This window comes from Schistocerca cancellata, chromosome 3 (genome assembly GCF_023864275.1).
Source record: "Schistocerca cancellata isolate TAMUIC-IGC-003103 chromosome 3, iqSchCanc2.1, whole genome shotgun sequence".
NCBI classification, from domain to species: Eukaryota; Metazoa; Arthropoda; class Insecta; order Orthoptera; family Acrididae; genus Schistocerca; species Schistocerca cancellata.
In genome coordinates this window covers 135631114-135647440 of record NC_064628.1, presented here as the reverse complement: position 1 = coordinate 135647440, position 16327 = coordinate 135631114, and the positions used below count along the sequence as shown (strand labels likewise).

The 16327-nt window shown below is 38.5% G+C and overlaps 1 protein-coding gene across 2 annotated transcripts in view; it reads left to right on the top strand.

Moving 5' to 3' along the window:
• LOC126174757 (AP-2 complex subunit mu) overlaps positions 1-2821 on the top strand; it is a 53301-nt gene extending 50480 nt beyond the window's left edge. For both annotated transcript variants that reach the window (XM_049921085.1, XM_049921086.1), the window contains exons 7-8: positions 2009-2120; positions 2202-2821. In XM_049921085.1, coding sequence (XP_049777042.1) covers positions 2009-2120; positions 2202-2336 — 247 coding nt within the window. In that variant the 3' untranslated portion in view covers positions 2337-2821. The remainder of the gene's footprint in view (positions 1-2008; positions 2121-2201) is intronic.
• Positions 2822-16327: the final 13506 nt, after the last annotated feature.

Below are 16327 nucleotides of genomic sequence, written 5' to 3'. Positions count from 1 at the left end.
TTAGTTGTTACTCATTTCCTAGGAAACAAAAGAGATCCAAACTAAAAGACAATTGTGGCAGACTTGCTCTACAATTTTAAGAAGCTGGGCTGTAACATGAGCATTAAAGTTCATTTTCTCCACATCTTGACTACTTCCCTGTAAATGTTGGTGATGTAATTGAAGAGCAGGGGGAAAGATTCCACTAAGACATCAAAGAAATGGGGAAAAAGATATCAAGGAAGATGGAATGACAAAATGATAGCGGACTACTGCTGGATGATAAAGAGATGATCCTCAGTGTGTCCACAGCTGGAAAAGCAATACAAGAAGCTTCGACAAAAAGTGAAAGTGTTATTATAATGACTTCTGAGCTTAAAGAGAAATGGAAGTATACTGGAAATGTAGTTTAGAACATGATTTATAAATAAAATAAAATTTTATAACATTGGAAAAAAATGTGATAAATTGCGTAAATTTTGTTATTATACCCAAAAATAATCCTTTTTTTGTGAGAAACTTTGACGTGATAGAAAAAAAATGGATTGCATTTTTGAAATCAGCATTTGTACGTACATAAGTCAGTTGTCAAATTTTAAACAACTTCCAAAAAATATGTTTTTGCAGACCTGTGTAATTGATCATCTGTAATCAGTGTCAATCTGATAGTCTGCATTCGTGTGTACATGTGATTCTGTGTGAATGAGCGTATTTCCTATTAGAAAAGCCAGAGAGCTCAAAAGTGACACCTTTTTTCCAAACATCAGTCTGCTGTAATAATGTGATTGACTTTCTCTTACTTTGCAAATTATTGAAGATGTTGTGTGTTAGATACTATGATTAAGATGAAAAGATTCAAACAGGAGAGGAAACGGTGATAGGCTGCATCAAGCTAGTCCTGATTGATGACCATAATTACTCGGGACATTTTTCTTAAATCAGTTCATAGCCCTCATTTAACATTGTCCTCGGAAACTGTATGGGTCTGTCAGTTAGAAGGCTGGATTAAGTCTAGTGCACATCACCTGTCACATGACTATTGTTATTGAAGCAGTATGGTGTTCAAACCAACACTGTAGTTAAAAAGAGCGCTTAAGTGATATCTGAGAACTATGAGAAGCAATGCTATGTTCAGAGAGAATTTGAATGATATTACGATACTTCAAATTAGACATGATCAGGACACTAGAAAAGGTACCAAGTAATTAAAGTTGGGATGAGAACCATTTATTATTTATGTATTACAACTATTGTAAGAACTTCACAGTTGTAAAAGTGAGAAACTTGATTATAAGGACCTGGTTATGAAGAAAAGGAGAAAAAAGGTATAATTTTATGTCAAGAAGAATATAATAGAAAGCTGTTTTGGGCTCTGAATATAAGAAAGTATTATCTTAACAGTTCATGTTATTGAAAACAATAACTGTGAACTTATCAGTGATGTTAAGACGGTGATCTCTTAACGACGAAAAAAGTAGAACTTAGTCAATTTATAACAATTGACTAAGTGGTAGTTCTTGTTTTTACAAGAGTTGAGGTAAACTGCATCCATAATAAATGCCTGAATCTCAAGAAACTTCACATTGTGAACTGTTATCACAGTACAGATGAAGCTCAGTGGCTTGTAACTTAATATTGGAAAAAGGAAAAAAGTTCAAGTAATAGATGATTCATGACTATAAAATATTTCCTTAGAATGCACTACTTGATTTAAGACATAAATGTTGCTTACCTGAAGAAGAGAAATTGCTGAAGAGGAAATGGGAGGACTTGAACAACAGTTCGTTATTATGTTCTGTGGCCAGCAAAGGCAAAATCTTGCTGTGAAGCAGAACATTTATTTGTAAACTAAATTAAATTTCCTCATAGCATAGTTACACATTCCTCTCAGTACAGAATAATATCCTCCATAATGTGAAAGCAATTTACATGTTTATGTGTATTGTTTAGCACTGTGTGGAGTCAAGCTTTTTCTTTTTATCTGCGAAGACTTGCTAAACTATTCCATGTTTTCTCCCTTTCTTTTAAGGATCAAGAGAATGGCAGGTATGAAAGAAACACAATTATCTGCAGAAATAGAGCTTCTTGAAACTGACACAAAAAAGAAGTGGACAAGACCACCTATATCCATGAATTTTGAGGTATTGTGTTTATATACAAATCATAATTAACAATAAGTTATTTAAGTTTCCTTTTAGTTACTTATTTGTTTTCATTTTCAGGTCCCATTTGCTCCTTCTGGCTTCAAAGTTCGGTACTTAAAAGTGTTTGAACCAAAGCTGAATTATTCAGACCATGATGTTATAAAATGGGTTAGATACATTGGCCGCAGTGGCCTGTATGAAACACGGTGCTAAAATTCTCATTAAATTTCTCAAATGATTAGTGGAATAAATTTAATATATAATACATTCCATAAGTGATATTCTGAAATATGTTATGGATAAACCTACAGAAAAAGCAGAATTGTATGTAGTACTGCTATCAGTAAAAAGTGAAAATGTTGATTCTGTTCTAAGATTAAACATTGTATATGATCTGCTATTGTTACGTCAAATATGTTTTAGCACCTAAGCTTTCTTGCTTGATTATGCTTCAATGAATTCAGAATTCTTGCTGTGGGGTAAATGCTTAGGAATAGTAGTGAAAGCAACCTGTATAAATAACATGGATGGACTAAAATGAAATACTCATACTATGTATTGTTGCCATTTTTGTATACCATTATAAATAGATGGAATATATGTACTGTATGTGTGTGAAGTTTGAGCCTATAGTCTGAATGGTTTCGAACCTTTCACTTTGTTACTGGCTCAAAGATTAAAGTGTTTGTTATGTTAAATGTGTTCTTAATTAATGTTAATAGTACATGTTATTGTGAAGTCTCCTTAATGTGTGGTGCAGATATCACAGATCTGAAAATGGCATAAAACATTGTACCATAAATAAAAAAGCAACTACTTTTATAGAAAAGAAGACATGGGAAATAAAATAAAATGATGGAATGTATGGTGGTACACAAGAACCATATTTAAGATTCGCATGGGTAGCACGTACATTATCTAATCATTCTTCATTTACTGCTTAAAATTAACATCAACTTGTGATAAATTGATGTTATAGATCACTTCAGTGGTTAAATAATACACAGAAAAGTAGGATGTAAGCAAGGAATGTGTGTTGTAATTGAAGACAGTTTGATGGCCCATATGGAAATGGCCTCTCTTAAATAATAAACTGATTGTTTTCAACATTAATTAAAATGTGAGCAAGGTGACGTGACGTGACGTGACGTGATGTGATGGTTATAATACTGGATTGGCATTTGATAGGAAGGCTGCCTTACATCATTAGTGATATTTATGTGCATAAGAAGCAGATACTGCATAATCAGGAAAGCTTAGATATTCTATTGTACTAAATGTCTGTTGGTAGCTTAGTTCGGTAATTCAAAAGTTACTTGAATGGTATCACAATTAAAATTCTGAGTTAATTTTATAATTTGGTCTCAACCACATCTCGCAGAAAAAAATTCAAATTAGGTGCTTAGGCTTCATCCAGTTTATTGTGGAAAGACATATTATTAGCAAAAATGATTTCGGGCTGTATAAAATGATAAAACTAAGTAATGTAATTACAATGATTCAAAATTACAGACTGATGGAAGTATGGTTAGTTTTCCTGGGATCAATTGTGAGCAGCTTGAAAAAGTGTTTCATTATAGACAACTGCATCACTTGCAGAAGTCTGACAGTATTGTTAACATTGTCATCAAGGTCATTAATATACAGTGTGGAGTACACCTGAAGTTACTTTACATCTGACAATGGCTCTCCATCCAAGATAACATGCTGCATCCTCCCTCTCCATCCAAGATAACATGCTGTGTAGTCCCTACCACAAATTCCCCTATCCAGTCCCAAATTTCACCTGACATACCATATCATCATACTTAAGACATAAGCGTAGTTGTGATACTGAGTCAAATGCTTTTTGTTAATTGAGAAATACTGCCTCTACCTGTCTGCCTTGATCCTAAGCTTCCATGTGAGAAGTGAGTTGGGTTTCACGTGATCGATGTTGTCAGAATCTGTGCTGGTTAGTATGGATGAAGTCATTCCATTTGAGATACCTCATTGTTTGAACTCAAAATTAAGATTCCTGAACAAATTGATGTCAAAGATATTGGACAGTAGTTTCATGTAACACTTATACTATTCTTATTGTTGACAAGTCTATCTGTGGTTTCTTCCAACTGCTGGGCACTGTTTTTTGTTTCAGGGATCTACAATGGATTATAGTTATAGGAGTAGCTAACTCAGCCACAAATTCCACATAGAATCTAATGGTGATTCTATTGGGCCCTGAAGCTTTGTTCAGTTTTAACGATTTCAGTCGTTTCTCAACACCACTGACACTAATACCAATTTCAGTTATCTTTCCAGTGGTGTGAGGAATAAACTGGGGCAGGTCTCCTGGTTTTTCCTTTGTAAAGGAATGTTTGAAAATGGAATTGATTTCAGCTTTTGCTTTGCTACTCAGTTTGTCTGTCACATTTAACAGTAACTGGACACTATAACTTTTTTGTTGTTAACAGCCTTTACATACAGCCAGAATTTCTTTGGGTTTTGAAAAGGTGATTTCACAATATTCTGTGCCAAAACAATCACCAATTTGATGTAAATTTTAGGTGTACTTGTTCCATGATTTCACCAGTCTAATACTGAGTCTGCCACCTGTCTTATTGTGCACATTTTTTGTACCACTATTATTGAACTCTTTATTTTTTCCTTCACTCATTACTAGAAACACAAGATCTCCGAATTTGAGCAGCTGTAGAACCTTGTGCACATGCATTGAATTACAGCATGCACTGGAAATTTGTGGGAGCAACAATTTTATGAAACTTTTTTTTTTCTTTGTGTAGAATAGCCAACATTTAAATGTAAGGAAATGACTGTTGCATTTTGAATGGACCTAAAGGATGAGTTTTGAGACTGCCACTTAATGTCAGAAATGAAGCAGTATTTGATATGAAAATGAAAATGTGGTTCTGCATAGATGAAAGTTCGTTCCATGTGCCAGAAAAGCTACAGCCAGTTTTGTGGAATGCAAAATATATACCCTTCTTACTGATTAATTTGCTGAATATTACTAGAGTCTTTTGGAAGAATATGGTGAAAGGATGAGAGAATATGTGGGTTCCAAACAATACTGTACCACTGCATTGTGATAACACAGGCTAAATATTTCATAATATAATTACAGAAAACTTGTGACACTGAAAAAAGCAGCTGCTTCTCATTTATTAAATAATTGCTGTGGATGCACTGCTATATTTATATCTACATGATCAAAACATTTATCACCCCAAAAGTTATTTCATGTTCTTTTGCATTGAGCATTGCAGCTAAAAGAAACCTTCAATCCTTGAAATTGGGTAATTTGTATGAGCAGCTAATAAGGTAAGTTTTCAATTTTCAACAGAAATCCTAAGGGCTGTGTTCGGTTTGTCAGATGGTAGCTTGGTAAACACCGTTGCACTAGAAAATGGAACACAATGATGAAACCTAGACTAGAACTGGAAATTATTTTTGTCTTGTGTTGTAGTTGTTTAAATCATAGTACCAATGAAACAGATTATTATTATTAGTAATTATTAATAATATTGTCACATATAGGAAGGAGTAAGTAGATGAATGACAAACACTAACTTCACTTAACGGAGATTTATTCAGCACTTGCACATATAAGAGCGCAGAGTGAACTGCCTCCAGCCCGAACACATACGGTATATATACTGCTACAGAACATTCAAGTACAATGATTCTTGCCAGTTGCGGATACTCCTAGAATGTACTCGAACCGAATATAGAAATTCAAATTGTACAGTCCAGGTGAGTTTAGAACTCACGACCCTTGATGCCGCAGTTAAGTATCATATCCACTACACCACGTTTGCTACTCAGCTTCGTCTGTGACATTGCTCCCTCCTTAAGAAAACAGCAGCTTGGTGTTACGTCCTCATAGTCTGGGAACGAGTCATCAGTCCTGCATACTCCTACTCCCGCTGACTGATAATCGCCCTGGTGGTGATCTTCTTAGAACTTCCCTTGCCGCTACATTCTTCAGTACCTTTCTGCTTGTTGCCTGTCGCTGGAGCTTCAAATGTACCCTGGGTTGCAGAGTTCTTATAGGGCTTGATTCAAAGGACATGGACTGTATCTCTGATCTTTCATTGTAGTCGAAATCTTCAACTTCATAAGTAACATCAGACAACTGTTTTATAACCTTATAAGGTCCAAAGTAGTGCCTGAGGAGCTTCTCAGAGAGACCAACCTTCTGAGCAGGAGTGAAGAGCCAGATGAGGTCACCGTGCTGGTTGAGAACAGGGCAGTGGGTTGGGTCATTCCTTGGCGATTGTTTTCTTGAGCCTGCAGCATACAGAGTCGAGCGAACTGCCGAGCTTCCTCAGCTCTGGTTAACACCTGGCCGATGTAGTTGTCATCCACGTCATCAGGCTGTAACGAAAACAGCATCCGTTGTCTCCTCACGCCCATGCACCAAGAAAAATGGTGTAAATCCTGTGGTGTCTTGTTTAGCAGTGTTGTAGGCAAATGTCACGAAAGGTAGCACCTCATCCCAGTTGCTCTGCTCAACATTGACGAACATTGATAGCATGTCGGCCAAGGTCTCATTAAGGTGTTCAGTAAGCCTGCTAGTTTGCAGATTTTATGCAGTCGTCATGTGATGAGTAACGTTGTGCTGACGGTTTATCTCTGTCACAAGATTCGATTGAAAAACTTTCCCTCGATCCGTAATTAACCACCTTGGGGCACCATGTTTTAATACAGTGTCTTCTACGATGAATTTGGCTACCTTGAATGCGTCGGCTGTTTTCATGGCTTTTGTAATGGCATAGCACGTCAGATAATTGGTGCAAACAATAATCCGTCTATTGCCACCAGCAGACGTTGGAAATTGTCCGAGGAGGTCAATCCCAACATGCCCAAAAGGCATTTCAGCTAGTGGAATTGATATGAGTCAGCCAGGAAGTTTCTGAGGAACTGCCTTTCTCCTCTGGCACTCTCGACAGTGCAACACATAGTGACACACTCCTAAATAAACCTGGCCAGAAAAATCTCTTGCAGATCCTATCATATGTTTTAATAGATCCTAAATGTCCGGCCTCAGGTGTGTCATGGAATTTCTGTAGAACACCTAAGCACATGTGTTTAGGAATCACTGGTAGCCACCTATTTCAAAACAGATCAAATATTTTCTTGCAAAGTAATCCATTAACTACCTTAAGTTGTCCTTTCACAGCCTCTGACCGATTTAAGGCAAGCATAATTTGAGATCTTGGTGTCCTTGTTCAGCTCAGGAGAGAGATCCTGGAGTGCAGTAAGATAGTCACGTCTCTCATCAAAGTCTTGATGGTCTTGCACAGGGTTTCTTGAGAGAGAGTTGACATCTTGGTGTTTTCTTCCACTTTTGTACACTATAGTAACGTCATACTCTTGAAGACGTAGTGCCCACCTGGCAAGTCGTTCTGTTGGATCCTTAAGACCTGTCAACCAACAAAGTGAATGATGATCTGTAACAGCTGTGAATGGCCTTCCATAAAGATACTGCCAAAATTTGCACATGGCCCAGATCACAGCAAGACATTGTCTTTCTGTAGTTGAGCAGTTTCTCTCGGCTTTTGTAAGTGTCCTAGAAGCATAGGCTATAGGGTAATTCCACGGAAATGCGACATTTTTGTCATAATTAAAATTTTCTTCCACTTAATCGTGTAGCATGTCATATTAAAGCTCAGAATGTGAAGTTTCTGAATTTGTCAACAATAAACTTAGCGCGAGCTATGCAATAGAAGCCCGAATATAAACAGTAACAGTGCCTTGCGCAGAAGCCATTATTGGCAGTTTTCAGTGAACTAAAACGTAAGTCTTTACTCCTATATTTTACATGTGGCATGCTATATGGTGAACTCCCCTGACAATTAATGTAGGTTTTCACAACCCATTGACTATTATGGTGTGGGCAGATAATAATAATAGTAGCTTTGACGTCGGTGTTACGTTACTCACCAAACACGCAATTTTTTCACATTTGTACTGTGATTTCAGTTTTTTTGAGCTATTGTATCCATAATCGTTAGGACAGACATCCAATATAGCATACTGAGAAAGGGGATGCGTAATATGCTTCTACAAACTCTAATAGTAGGTGTGACAAACATAACAGGTATTTTGACTCGCGTAACCTCCATTATTTGTTATGTTAGTCACTGGCTATACCGACATTTTGTCTGCCTCACTGGAAATAACAGCTTAATTTTACGATTTAATTTCAAAGAGACAATGTTAGTGTGTTTCAAAAATAACGTATAAAATATTTGACAATTAATAGCCTACTTTTTGGTAGGAATATTAGTTGAAACGTGCATCATTGGGCACAATGACACCAGCAGAACGGAAAAGAAGCAGAGCTAAGCAAGATCCACAGAAGAAGGAAATGGAAAGACAGAAAGCATGTGAAAATATGAAGAAACTCTGAGAAAGTAGGAAAGGTAACAAAAAAATTCAACAAAAGGAGAGGGAAGCTTCAAGAATCCGTATGAAAAGAATGAGAGAATGCCGAAAACAGGCTTCTGACGAAACGGCATCCCCTACAACGCCAAGTTCGTCTGAAATATCTCCATACAAAAGTGTTCGGTCACTACAAAGAGCTGTCAGAAAAGTGAATGAAGCTTTACCCAGCAGTCCTCGAAAACGGAGAAAAGTGATAAGTCATTTTCAACAAGTGAATGTAGCATCTCTCTGTGTGACAGTGTCAAGACATAGGTCAACTGCAATCACTGAGGAAACAAAACAACCTGTGCAAGTTTTCTTATGCAGTGATACAATTTCACGCCAGCTGCCTGGTAAGAAATATGTGAAAGTTGTCAGGGATGCACAGACAAAGACAAGCATGCAAAAGAGGCGGCTGATGTTCAATCTGAAGGAGGCCCACTTTTTGTTTAAAGAAAAGTACCCTGATTTGAAAATAGGATTGTCAATGTTTTGCCAACTGCATCCACCACATGTTGACTTGTTTGGCTCTTTGAGACAAGAAGTGTGTTGTTGTTTATACTGTGAGAACTTTGAATTCCTTGTTTGGCAGATCCATTTGTACACAAGTGCAGAAACATCCACAAATGGCTTTGTACGTTCTATTGTGTGTGATACGCATAACAAAAACTGTATGATAGGAATGTGTCACATGTGCTTACCTTCCGAACAATTAGTAGACACCTTGGAGTTCAAAGTGCAACAGTCAACTGAAGAACTTGAGAACTGCAAGATTCAAGTCACTCAGTGGGATAGAAGAGGTGCAATTGAGAAACAAGAATGGTATCTTCTTGAAGCAAGAGATGAGCTGACATATCAACTCCACAAAGTAAAATTACACCTATATAACATACACCGACAGGCATCAGAACTGCAGAAACAGAAAGACTCTCCAGCCAGGAAATGTGATACGGCAAACAGACTTTGCTGAAAACTATTGTATAAGACACCAGAATGAAGTAATGGCAGCACACTGGAACAAAGATTGTGCTGTGGCAATATATACTGCAGTCATACATGATCGACCAGATTCTACCAAGGATGTCAAGCATCAGTGTTACGCTGTGATTTCAGATTGCACCAGTCACACATCTGCATAAATACAGATCTTCAACAAAGCCATCATAACACATTTTGAAGAGCACTTTGAGACAGTTGAAAAAATTACAGTATGGAGTGATGGAGCAGCCAGTCATTTCAAGAACAGGTATTCCATGGCAGCTATGTCAGTGTGCCCAAAATATTCTGCTTGGAACTTTTTTGAATCGTATCATGGTAAGGGAGCACATGATGGTGTGGGTGCTGTTGCAAAAAGATGTGTGGAGGCGCGTCCTCCAAGGTGACGAGCATATTTCGAATGCTAGAGAGTTCTATGATGTTCTTGTTGCTGGTAATTTGAATATGCAGGTACTGTTTGTCGCTGAGAGTGACATGCAAGAAGAAAAACGTGAACTGAGTAACTTTTTTAAACGTGTAGCTCCTGTCCAAGGTATCAAGTGAGCGCATTGTGTGAAACGAGTAGGAAATTTGCAGGTTTTGTTGTATGAAAACACAGAAGATGTGGTTGCCATATCTGATAGTGTAAAATTTTTACACAGTCAGTCTTCATAATAGCAATGATGATTCAGATAGCAGTATTCCCAAAGAAAGTAGTGAAGACTTTAGTAATGTCCTAACATTTGGTAATTCTGATTCTATAGAACTATCTGTACATGACTGGTGCATTATTCAGTATGATAATCAGAGGTATCCTGGAGAAGTTGTTGGAGTGGATCCTGAGGATTCTGATTCCTGCTGGCACATCTACATATAAATGGCCTGACAAAAAGGATCAAATTATGTATCACAAGAGTGACATTGTGAATCACCACCACCATGCCCACTGAATCATCGTGGTCATTTCAAGTTCAGTGATGCTAAATAAGATTTATCCAATGCTGTATGCTTTGTATTTACACATGTGCTTATTTTGAAATAAAGTTAATAGTTATGACCATTGTGTTAAGTTTGTCACAGCACCTCACTGATAAAATCTTCCTGCCTCCACCTAATAATTAGCCACACAGCAATAAGCAGCTGGTAAGAAGTAAGGTAGAATACAGAGGTCAAAGTCATATATTAAGGGTGAAACTAAACAGCATTGGCACTTGACAAAAGCTGTTACAATATCAGTTGGTTTTTAAAGTGTCACGCGAATGTTATGTTTGTCACACTTTTTTAAATTTTATCTGTAAATAGGCTATTGTATTTATAGGCAATTTGTGAAACTCTCAAAGAAGCCTGGAAGTCGACCTATCGTGTAGTATAAAGGTTGTGAAGAAGTAATCATTGTTGCCAAAAGGGAGGGGTTAAAATGTCTGTTGTCACTGAAAAATGTTACGTTAGTCACCATGGAATGACCCTATAACCTTCTCTTTTCCATCCAAAATTTGCAACAGAACAGCACCGAGCCCATACCCACTGGCATCTGTGTGTAGTTCTGTAGGTGCACTCTCATCATACAGACCGAGTACAGGGTCAGTCGTCAGAGCTTTTCGCAACACATCGAAAGCATCTTGTTGAGCACCACCCCAGATAAATTTAGCATTGGCTTTTAACAACTCTTGGAATGGCCTGACTTCGATGCAAAAGTCTTTGATAAAACGACGGTAATGAGAACACAATCCAAGCAAGTTTCTCACATCTCCAATACTTTTAGGAATAGGAAATTCCGTTATAGCTCTCACCTTTTCTGGGTCAGGCTGCTCACATTCGTTTGACACAACGTGTCCAAATATTTTGATTTCTTTTGCTCCAAAAAGACCTTTCTTGGATTAAGTTTCAGTCCGCCTTGTTGGAGACACTGAAGAACAGCCCTCAGTCTTTTTTTGTGTTCATCAAATGTGTCTGAGAACACTGTAATGTCATCTAAATAACAAAGACATATCGTCCACTTCAGGTGACTTAGAAGATTATCCATCATTCGTTCAAAAGTTGCTGGTGCATTACACAAACCAAACGGCATTACCTTAAACTCATACATGCCCTCAGGGGTGATGAAAGTAGTTCTCACGATGAGCCTCATCTACTTCGATTTGTCAGTATCCCGAGTACATGTGTATGGTTGAGAAAAATTTAGACCCTTCAGACAATGTAGTGTATCATCAATTCGTGGAAGAGGGTAAACGTCCTTTTTAGTTATCTTATTAAGCTTCCTGTAATCAACACAAAAGTGCCAACTGCCATCCTTCTTCCTGACGAGAACCACTGGTGACGACCACAGGCTCTGCGAAGGCTGAATGATGTCATTCTTCATCGTTTTCTCTACCTAGTTGCGAATTATTCGACATTCCATTGCTGACACATGGTATGCTCTCTGGCTTATTGGTTGATGGTCTCCAGTGCTAATCTGGTGCTTCACTGGCAGTTTGTGTAATTTTCTCTTCACCTGTGGATTGAAGCATTCAGAGAACTCTTGAAGAATGGCAAGTAGCTTCTTCTGTTGTTCCTTAGTGAGATCTGGTGTTAGTCAAGCTGTAAGATCTTGTCTTGTAGTGGTAGCGCTAATTTCTCCCACAGACTCGGCATGGGAGGTTTCTATGATGCTCGGCTGTTCTGCAATTTACGGCTCAGTGTTTGCTACGCACGTGCGTCTTGGAAGGATCTGCAGTTATCAGCGACAGTTACCTATCCACAATTAACCGAATCCATTCTTAAACGAGACAGAGGCTGGGATGACCAAGTTATTCTTCAGTCGTATGCTTCTCTTACATTCCACTAAAAGATCCATGGGTTGATGCATGGCATGACACATGACAGCTACTTTTCTAGTGCTGATTGCAGGAATGATCACTTCATCCAGCACACATAGTCTCCACACACTCGGATGCGCATCTTCCTGTCCACAGTATCTCATCTCGTCTAGCATAATCTTCAAGCGACCATAATCTATAATTGCTTTGAGAAGCTTTCAAGAAGTCGTATCTGAGAATGACAACATGACTACACTCTTGAATTCTAAGGGCTATGTGTGGCCACTTATACCCACACAAGTGACAAGTCATCCTGTAGGTTTTACATATTTCCCATTAGCCACCTTCAGCAGAGATTTGTTGTTGTTGACAAATACGATTTTCTGCAACTGGCAACGGTACTCCTCCAAAATGACTGGATATGATGCTCCAGAGTCCATAAGAGCTTGGGCTGGTTGGCCATCCACGATGATATCGACCTAGTTTCCTATCATTTTGTAGTGATCAACGGCGGAGGATTTTTCTCTTCAGCGGTCTCACATCCGAGGAAGATTGCACCCTTTAGTTTTCCAGGTTGTGGTGGCTAGGTGGTCAGCTGGAGCTTCTAAACGGCGATGGATACCTTGATCGGCGTGTTGGGGAGCATCCTCTCCAGTGGCTAGCTTGCGGCGATGGTGAGCTGTGTTGTCCTGCACCCACATCTTCTTGTTCATCTTCATCATCCTGGAGTTGGCGTTGGCTAAGATCAGTCTGCTGTCTTCTGGCATGGGTGTCGTCAAATATCCATTGCCTTTCTCGACAATAGAGCACCACATGTCCTGGTCGGGCACAGTGAAAACATACTGGTTGGTTATCCTGGGTCCTCCAGACATCAGTCTTCCTTGGTGTCCAAACAGGTTCCTCATGCAGCATTGCAGGAAGGTAACTTCGCTGGGGTCTCAATTTTTTTACCATTTTAAAGCGAAATTAAGGACGAGAGATTGGATTCAATGCCTGTTCCACTTCCTCCCTTATGACCTCTTGAAGCGTCTCGGTGTTTTGCTTGCCGTGCAATCCAAGTGCTTTCTGAACTTCCTCTCTCACTATCTGGCGAAGAACACTTGTGAAATCAGTTTCTTCCTCCATCACAGACATCGATACGACATTTGGAAGCCGTTCAAACTTCTTGCATGTAAATCTTTTTTGATGCATTGTCTCGATATACTGGCACCATTTTACGAAGTCATCTGCTGTCGAAACCTCCTTCAGGTGTAGGGCTTGATATATGTCCTCAGCAACACCCTTCATGAGATGTGCAACCTTATCTTACTCCTTCACTCGAGGATCCACTATTTAACACAGCTCCAAGACGTCTTGAATGTAGGATGCTGTCGTTTCTCCTGGACACTGTGCTCTGCACTTTAATTTATCTTCAGCCTTGCACTTACATCGTGTGTCACCAAAATACGTGTGCTGTTCCGCCTGGAATACTTCCCAGCTTGTGAACTTCTCCTCATTGTTCTCATACCATTGCTTGACAGTGCCCTCCAAGTAGAAAAATACGTTAGCCAAACACACAGTGTCATCCCATTTGTTAAATTTATCTATAAGCTCATATACCTTCAGCCACTTGTTTGGTTCTTGGCCATCGTCACCAGATAACCCGGAAGGATGTCTCATATGGTGGCACACATTGCTGTTATCGTGACGGCCTCTTCTTCGTCTGTTTTCGATAGATTGCGATCTGTTGAATATGGCTCGAACTCGAGTTTCTCGCCACGTAAATGGCGGCTCTGTTATGGCCTGCTGGGAGCCACTGTGTTGTCGATAGTGTGCGGTATCACAAGTTCCAATACCCAGTGCCTCCACCAGAATAATCTCATGTAGAGGAAGGTGTAAGTAGATGAATGATGAACACTAACTTCACTTAATGAAGGTTAATTCAGCACTTGCACATATAAGAGTGCGGAGCAAACTGCTTCCAGTCAGAACACATACGGTATATATACACATACGGAACATTCCAGTACAATGATTCTTGCCATTTGTGGATACTTCTAGAATGTACCCGAACCGAATATAGAAATTAAAATTGTACAGTCCAGGTGAGTTTTGAACTCACGACCCTCAATGCAACAGTTAAGTATCATAGGCACTTCACCCCATTTGCTACTCAGCTTCTGCTGTGAGAATATGAAGTAAAGGTACTATGACATGAGTGTTAACATTTCAAAGACCTTTTAAGTGGCCATTGCCACTTGCTCGTATTCTTTTTGTTGACTAAATGCTTACGTTACTTTAGCTACATTTTCCCAGAAGAAAAAGCTTTAGGGCAGCAGGGAGTGGTTGGGTAGTATGTGAAATAAGTCAACACTATTTCCTTAGTCACCACAATGGAAGGTAACTTAAAGTTCGAAACATGCCAGAATGAGCTGCTTTTTGTAGATTATCATGTAACATCCCAGAATTTTACAAATAGTGTTCATTTGGAGAACAGAATTACATATGAGGGAGATGGGTTCAAAGTTCAAAGTAGATAGTGCCCTACAATTCTGTGGTATTTGGTATGCTATTAGTTTCCTGGATGATGCTAAAGAATATGCATTTCAGGTCACTGTCAGCAATGATTTGGTTCAGGTTTGGTGAATCCATGGTTCACTAGGTGCAGGATGCTTATTGCCACCACTTACAGATGGGCATCAGTAAACGTTACTGGCTGTGAGGGTGAAATACCATCACACCAGGTATGTGGATATCAAAGATAGGAAAACTTGACCCTTGAAGTGTGCAAATGGAATGGTTTGTCTATTGAAACAAATGAAGCAGTTAATAGCTAGTAGTCTTTGGTGTATGTGCTGGACCTCAGTTCTCCCAGGCTTACCCAGGCTTGTAAGATTCTGCATGGATGTGCTGTAAAATACTTGAGAAAGAAACATATTAAGTATAAATGTTTCTTCATTCCATTTCTGGCCTATTTCAGCTACAGTAACCCAATTTTCACATAAAACAGCAAGTCTCTCTTGCTGGTATTTATTTTTAAAATTGACACATTTCACGCTAGTGATGCATCTTTAGGAACTGTGTAAATTAACAATAATACTTACATTCCCTAAAGTTGTGAGCATGAGCCTATCTGACTGCTGATAAGTAACTATTGACTTAACTAAATTATTAGAACATCTTGCTTTAGACAGCGAAAAACTCACCAGTCAAAAAGTAAACATTGAATGGAGTGTAACCACAATCTGCAGTTGTGAAATGTAAAACCAGAAGCCTGAAAAGCTAAATAAATTTTTATAAAGATTCTTTCCAAAATAGATAACTGCTAGAACGGTCTTCCCATATCTATGGGCATGAAAAACCTAACTGGGAGCTATAATAATTCCCAGTTAGGTTCTTTGTGCCCATAGATACAGAAAGTCCATTCTAGTAGTTCCCTGTTTCATAAGGAATTTTTAAAACATTTGTTTAGCTTTTCAAGCTTCCAGTTTTATATTTGATTGTGGTTATGCTCCATCTAGTGTTTATTTTTTGACTAATGTGATTTACGCTGTCTTAAGACATGTTCTTTTTATAAGTTACTTAAGTCAATAGTTAGCAGGGGTTGGAGAGGCTCATGGTCACAACTATATGTAATACATGCCAGTTTTAAAATAAATACCTGCAACAAAGACTGCCTTTTTATTTGATGATTACTTAGATATCCATGACTTAAATTTCTTGTGGAAGATTGATTGATGTATCTCAAAATTCATGAGTAGTACAGAACAAAAGATATAAATAGGGTTAGCAGGTGATTGTACAAACAGGCTGTCAGAGAGAATGGCACTTCAGCCATAAGAATGCAGCCAATTGGATTTGCTACTAGGAACAAATAGATTGGAAATACTTCCAAACACACAGTGAGTATTGCTTTAGGTGTGATACTTTAAACATTGAAGGAAATACTCTTTTGTTACATGAATGCTAAAATGAGTTTGGATGCTAACATTCTTAAAGGAACAACGGATCATTTTGCTCAGCATT